A 7,095-nucleotide genomic window follows, 5' to 3' on the forward strand; every position below is an offset into this window, starting at 1 on the left:
GCACTACAATGTAGCTTCTAACAACAATGAACTTTGACTGCCTGCAGTGCTACCAACTTTTGAGTAATTAACGGTCCATCACTATATGCTGTTCCCAGGGGCCAGTACTAAATATTTCTACATCTGTTTCAACGATAATTGTGTAGAAAATCTCTACACAAGCCTATAATCAGTACACTGAATCATGCAGAAAATATATGCACATGGCCCACAGGTAAAAACTTTTTGTGCATACAATTTATGCACATGGCCAAATAAGGGAAAATAGAAAATATGTAGTTGGTCCCAAGAGGGAAATTCTGATTTTGACCCTTGGCGCTTAAAGTGTTAAATCGAGGGTCCAAAAGTGCACTTTCAGTGTAGGCAATTTCTGAATCTACATTTCCAAATCTCATGGTCATCTGATCATTTAAAACTTTAAGCATTCGTTTAATTTGAGGAGGCAAATCATCCTCGTTTGCCATCTTTTGAACATGTCTCAATAAAGCTCTTTTCATGAACTTTAGAAATGGTTACTGTTTTCTCGGCACTCATTTCTGTAGTCACTTCTTGAAAATCTCGTAATACACTACATGCTTTTTGTAAAACCACCCATTCGTCTTCTGAAATTTGATTAAGTGTTGCATTTGTCAGTGCCAGAGCTGATAAAATTGGTTCCTTCAGAGCAAGGAACCTTTCAAACATTTCGAATGTTGAGTTCCATCTAGTCTTCACTTCCTGCTTAAGTTTGAGTTCTTCATAGCCCAATTCCTTCTGCAAGTTTTGCAGTTTCTTATATGCTTGAGGACTTCTTTTGAAGTACTCAACAATTTCTTTCACTTTCTTGTGTAAAGACTCAATTTCTTTAACCCCCTCTTTCACCACTAAATTAATAGTGTGAGCAAAGCAAGGAATATGTCTGTAACCACACCTAATTACAGTTGCCTTCATGACAGGCGCATTGTCTGTAACAACAGCAACAACTTTATTGCTTACACCCTACTCTTGCAGCACACGCTTAAGTTCAGTTGCCAAATTTTCCGTTGTGTGGTTTTCGCCATATTCAAAACAGTCTAACAAGAACTAGTGTTGCCACGAGACGAGACATTTCTCGTGTCTCGTCTCGTCTCGTCTCGTAAACGAGACGAGACACATGACGGGACAGAACCCTCTTAGACGAGACACGAGACGAGACAGACTACTTGTCCCGTCTCGAAAACGAGACGAGACACGAGACAAGACGGGACGTCTCGTGAAATGTCTCGCCTCGTCTCGTGTCTCGAAAATGAAAACGCTGGCGGGAATGGCCAAGATTGAAATTGCCAGTGGTCATATAGATTGCAAAAGGAAAATCCCCTTTGTGAGAAAACATGTTGAAAAGCCTTCATAGAAAAGTGTCCTCTGTCTATTGAATGAAACAATCGTGATACATGAGCTTCCAGGAATATCATCCTTAATGTCTTGTCCCCAATTCCCCTTGCTGTAAACTGAGGAATTCTCTTTTTTTTATTTCTGGCTGGAATGATGACAAACAAAATCAAAGACAGGGAAGATTTTTACAAGATCAAGAATCCGAACTACCACCACCATCTATTCAATTTGAAAACTGGGTAAGGTCTACACTTGTCTTTATTCTCTGGTGGCGGTATTCTTTTTGCTATATGAACCGAAAACGGCAATTGAAGTATGTCATCTTGCAACTAAAATTTTGTCTTCTCTCTCCCTCTCTCTCTCTCTCTCTCACACACACACACACATAAAAACACACTTTTACCATCGCTCGCTTATTATACAGCAGTCATGTTGTAAAATTCACCTCTTCGTTTGGAAGGCGGGCGGACGACAAAAGAAGCAAAGATATTATCGACGAACCCTTCAAATTGTTTGCTTTCAGCAAATTTATGATACTAATAATAACACTTTAGGTAAAGAAGTTTTACAGGGGGACCTTCGTTTTGTTACGCGGAAATGTTTGATCTGACCAGAGTGCGAAATTGCCCTCTGCTTCGAGAGGAGGGGAATACTTCCCTTTCCTAGTGAATAATATTCATTAGGACCTGAATTATCTTCAGAAATTGTTTCTTACAGGCGCACTAAACCTCTCGAACTTGATAAGTGTAAAGAACATTTGGTATAATATTCATGGAACTCCGTTGAAAGCAGAAAATATCATGAGAATGATCAAAATTCGAACATTGAAGAATATAATTAACAGAAAAGAAATAGGATACCCAAACCATATTTTTAAACCTGCTATAAAATGTATATCCTATATTTTTACTAATTCCTTACTCGCATGAAAGTATCCTGGGGAGGATATTATCTCCATTTTTTTCAGACTGAAATCCTTTTATCCCGTACGATCTCCCCCCCTGACACAGTACGAAAAACAAATGTTGTTAAAATCCATACACATGACCCTTCCGGGACTCAACCCGGGGCCTTCAAGGCGATGGTCTATCGCCGCAGACCGCTCGGCTTGGTATGAAGATGTACGTTGTATGATTGCGAATAGATCCCGACAATATAAGGAACTTTAATCCAAAATGGCCACCCAAAAATCAACTTTTTTTTTTTTTAGCCATTAGCTAATCTGGGTGTACTGTCATGAGTTTGTTACACAAACGGGGCAAGCACCACATAGTAGCACACACCCCGCGGTTATGGGAACAGATTTGAACCATGGAGATGAAGACTGGCCCCAAGCATTCTTTCGTCCGATGTGTCGTTCAGCTCCCATTACTATGGTACTTTAAGTAGAGCTTAGTGTGCAGTAACATATAAAATTTCAATCAAATACTTTCCATTACTCAATAAAATTATTTGGTTCCGAGCTTTTTTTTAAAAAAAAAAAATAATAATTGCAACAAATCTATATATGCTAAAATGGAAAGTAGTTTTTGGATTGTTATGGGTTAACACTGTGAAACCTAAAGGCTGGAATATATGAAATCAAAGTGTACACATATATCTATACCTTTCCATCTCTCTCTCTCTCTCTGTATATATATATATATATATATATATATATATATATATATATATATATATATATATATATACAGACACTATAAAGCAAGTGGGCTGATAGTATACGATAGTGTCGGGGATGATGACACCTTTACATCGAACTTTGCTTGTCGTGTAAACATTATTTAACATTAGTGTCTTCATCTTCGACGTACCTATGAGCAATTTACTGTATATTCGTGTATTGAAACTGGTGAAACAAATTTCAATGTTTTAGAATAAAAAAAAAAAAAAAAAGAAGCCAGGGTCGAGAAGCCTCAGACAACTAACAGCAGAGATATATTATCTTGTAAACTATTTGTCCTTGCCTTGTGAGCTTATTTGAATTTATTTTTAAGACCTTTAGGCAACTTTGGCCGAATGGATGATGATGGGAAAATTAGTGGAATGAAGAAAGTAGTAGGATACTAGACAACTTCGAGAAAACACACACATTCGAAAAATGAAAAGAAATGAAATGAAATCTTTGAGTTTTACGTCCCACGTTTATGCCGGTTAGGCTAAAGGAGACAGTGATGATGAGTAATGAATGAAATGGTGGAATGAAGAAAGTGGGAGGAAACGGGAGAACCCCGAGAAAACCCACGCACACGGTGTTTGTCCACCACAAAGTTCACTTGGCGGGGCTGGGATCGAACCCGAGACCCCAAGCACCAGAGGTGAACGCTCTACCACTGAGCCACCGCGGTCCCTACACACATTCAATGTTTTTCCACCATAAAGCTCACATGGCACTAACCGAGATCGAACCAACTACCACATACTCCAGAGGTGAAGGCTTCACGGTGTAGCTACCGTGACATTTCTTGTCTTGTGTGTTCTGGGTAATACTTGTAACTTAAAAGGGAAGAGAGGGAGATTATAGATCGAAGTGGAAGGTGGTTTCTATACCAATCGAAAGCACTAATGAAGCCTATTACAAAACTGTAATAAAAATTTTCCGAATGCATATACTATGCGAGTTATATGGATATATAGAGTGTCCAGATAATCCGTTACCACCCCTTGAAATCGCAAACGATAAGACAGATGCCAAAACTCGAAAACATGTGTTTGATCATTTTAAAACTACAACGTATCAAAGCAAAAATTCTTGTCACAAGGCCACCCGCAGTGTACTGGGCGGGGTCCAACTCAAAAATTACAAAAGGTAAGGGGGTCAAGTAGCATATCGTTCGAAACTTCTTGGGAAATGAAAGAAGACGGAACAAGTCTCAATACTCTAAAATTACCTTGTGCAAAATGGCGGCCGGTCAAACTGTCAGCAAAAACGTCATTGTAAAGTCGATGGCCACCCCCAAAAAAATTCTGAAACGGTGAGGCAGATGTCAAAACAGGAAAACATGTGTGTCATCATCTCAAAAGTACAATGATTGGAAGTAAAAATATTTGTCTCTGGGTCCTCCACAATGTCCCAGGTGGGGTCATGTTCAAATTGTTCAAATGGCAAAGGGAGGTCAAGCAGCACATCGTTTAAAGCTGTTATTAAATGAAAGCAGAAAGAACAAGTATGGACGCTCCACGATAATACTGTGCAAACATCTTGAATTTTAGTTGTTCTTTCTGTAACCGAGTTTTAGTTTATTTTCACTTTAATTCTTGTACTCAACGGAAAGAAAGGAAATGCCCCTACTGTGAGATTCTGCTCTTTGAGCCCAATAATATTTAAATAAAGAAAAAACAATAAAATAAAAGCAAATTAAGACATAAAGAAAAGAAACGACAACATTTGACATCTTTGAGTATAGAACTGACTAGTTAACATATAATGTACTTCCACGAACATAAATAAGTAGAGGTTGGAGCCATCAGAAGTAAAGACTCTTACCTCTACTTATTTATGTTTATGACTGCACAACAGTGGTACTTATGCTCGTTATCTGGTTTATCAATTATAAAATGATTCAGACGAAAGAATTCCTTGCACCAGGAAGAGTAAATACGTACAAATGTCTCAGAATGAAAACAAGTACCGATTGCAAAATGGAAAGTGAACGTGCTCAGAAAATCGAAATGAAGAAGTACATTTTGACCGGCCGCCATTTTACACAGGGTAATTTTGGAGGATCGAGACTTGTTCCGTGTTCTTTTATTTCTCAACAGCTTTATTTGACCATATTTGCCATTTGAAAATTTTGAGTAGGACCCCGTCTGGAACCTTGTGGAGGACCCTGGGACAAACATTTTTACTTTCAATCATTGTACTTTTGAAAAGATGACACACATCTTTTTCTTTTTTGACATCTGTCTTACCGTTTCAGTTTTTTTTCTTTCTTTGGAGGGTGGCCATAGACTCTACAATGACGTTTTTGCTGACAGTTTGACCGGCCGCCATTTTGCACAGGGTAATTTTAGAGAGTTGGGACTTGTTCGTCTTCTTTCATTTCCTAAGAAGTTTCGAACGATATACTACTTGACCCCCTTACCTTTTGTAATTTTTGAGTTGGATCTCGCCTGGGACTCTGCTGGTGGCCCTGGGACAACAATGCTTGCTTTGATACATTGTACTTTTATAATGATCAAAAACGTGTTTTCCAGTTTTAGCATCTGTCTCATCGTTTGCGATTTCAAGGGGTGGAAATGGATTTTCTGGACACCCTGTATATTCATATAACTCGCACAGTATACGCATTCGGAAAATTTTTATTACAGTTTTGTAATAGGCGTCATTAGTGCTTTCGATTGGTATATAAACCATCTTCCACTTCGATATATAATCTCCCTCTCTTCCCTTGTTAGTTGTATCTTGATTAGCATGGTGCAGCCTGCTACATTTTACTTTCGTTCCCATGGTATGCTGCTATATTTTTACGAGACAAGACGAGATAAAACGAGACAAACGAGACGAGACGAGACGGGACAGAACATCTCGAGACGAGACACGAGACGATGCGAGCACATTTTTTCGAGACGAGACATGTTTTGCACGAGACGAGACGAGATAGCCTGAAGTCTCGTCTCGTCTCGTCTCGTGGCAACACTAACAAGAACGTTTTCAGTTCGCACTTATCCGTGATAAAATGTGCAGTAACACCAATAAAACTTTGGCACATGGACGATGTCCATCCGTCTGTTGCAACCGCTATAGTGCTGGCCTTGCTTAGCTCTTCTTTCACTTTTTCTTTCATTTCGTTGTATACAACGGGCAATATGTTACTTGATAACGTTTTTCTGCTCGGTAAAGTGTATGAAGGATTTAACATTGAAATAAACTCTCTGAATTCCTTATTTTCAACTAAAGATAAAGGCTGATATTCCTTCGCAATAACTTTCACCAGTTGCCTATCTAATTGCTTCGCCCTCCCCACCGTTACTCGCTTCACGGCAAAATCAGTCACTTTGCTCTGCGTATTTCGTGAATTACTCGATGCATTATTATTAACATTAGTGAATAATGCTCCAGATTTTGAGATTCCGCTGGAGGATGCAGGAACAGAAGTGTCACATGCAGGACCATCCAGTTCTGTACGTCTTGTTTGTTCAGATGTACTTGCCTCCTCTTGCCTTCTGATTTCGACACCGCAATGCTTTAGTTTTAAATGTCTTTGCAAATTGCTTGTCGCACCACCATTAAATGAAATAATTGAAAAGCAAAGACCACATTTGGCTTTACCTGGTCCTACTTCTGTAAAAGAAGTCCAAATACTGCTACGTTTTCTTGAACTATGTTCCATAATTAGTAGTTTTTTCTCACAAAAACACAAGGCCAGAAACTAATAAACTAAACTAAACTAGTAATATATCACCAATGAACATAAAACGAAAACTGAAAGATTTTAAAAAGCACACGAATTATGTTAGTAGGCAAAACACAAAAATAATTCCGCACTTTGCACTGCGATCAGGAAACAGCTACTTCGCGCTACCACTGAACAGAATTGATAATTTAATACTCTTGTTGCTACGCTAATCACCAGATGGACACGCCGAAGCGGTTTTGTGGGCCATGTGTACCACAGGTGCCTTACTCTTCTAAGTCACATGATCCATCAATGGACACGAATTCATTAAAGTTCAGTGAAGATTTTAGTAGGAATGGTTTCTCCATGAAACATGGTGGCCCACGGCTACTTGGGAAATAATATG

The 7,095-nt window shown here is 38.8% G+C and overlaps 1 protein-coding gene across 1 annotated transcript; it reads right to left on the bottom strand.

Annotated features, from left to right (window-relative positions):
* Positions 1-447: 447 nt before the first annotated feature.
* LOC145679357 (zinc finger BED domain-containing protein 4-like) lies at positions 448-6,683 on the bottom strand. Its single transcript, XM_081749941.1, has 2 exons — positions 6,044-6,683; positions 448-944 (listed from the first exon to the last, which is right to left on the bottom strand). Exons 1-2 carry the CDS (start codon positions 6,681-6,683, stop codon positions 448-450), a joined length of 1,137 nt encoding a protein of 378 aa, XP_081606067.1.
* Between the last annotated feature and the right edge of the window lie 412 nt (positions 6,684-7,095).

Source organism: Thermobia domestica, chromosome 2 (assembly GCF_964235325.1).
Source record: "Thermobia domestica chromosome 2, izTheDome1.hap1.1, whole genome shotgun sequence".
NCBI lineage: Eukaryota > Metazoa > Arthropoda > Insecta > Zygentoma > Lepismatidae > Thermobia > Thermobia domestica.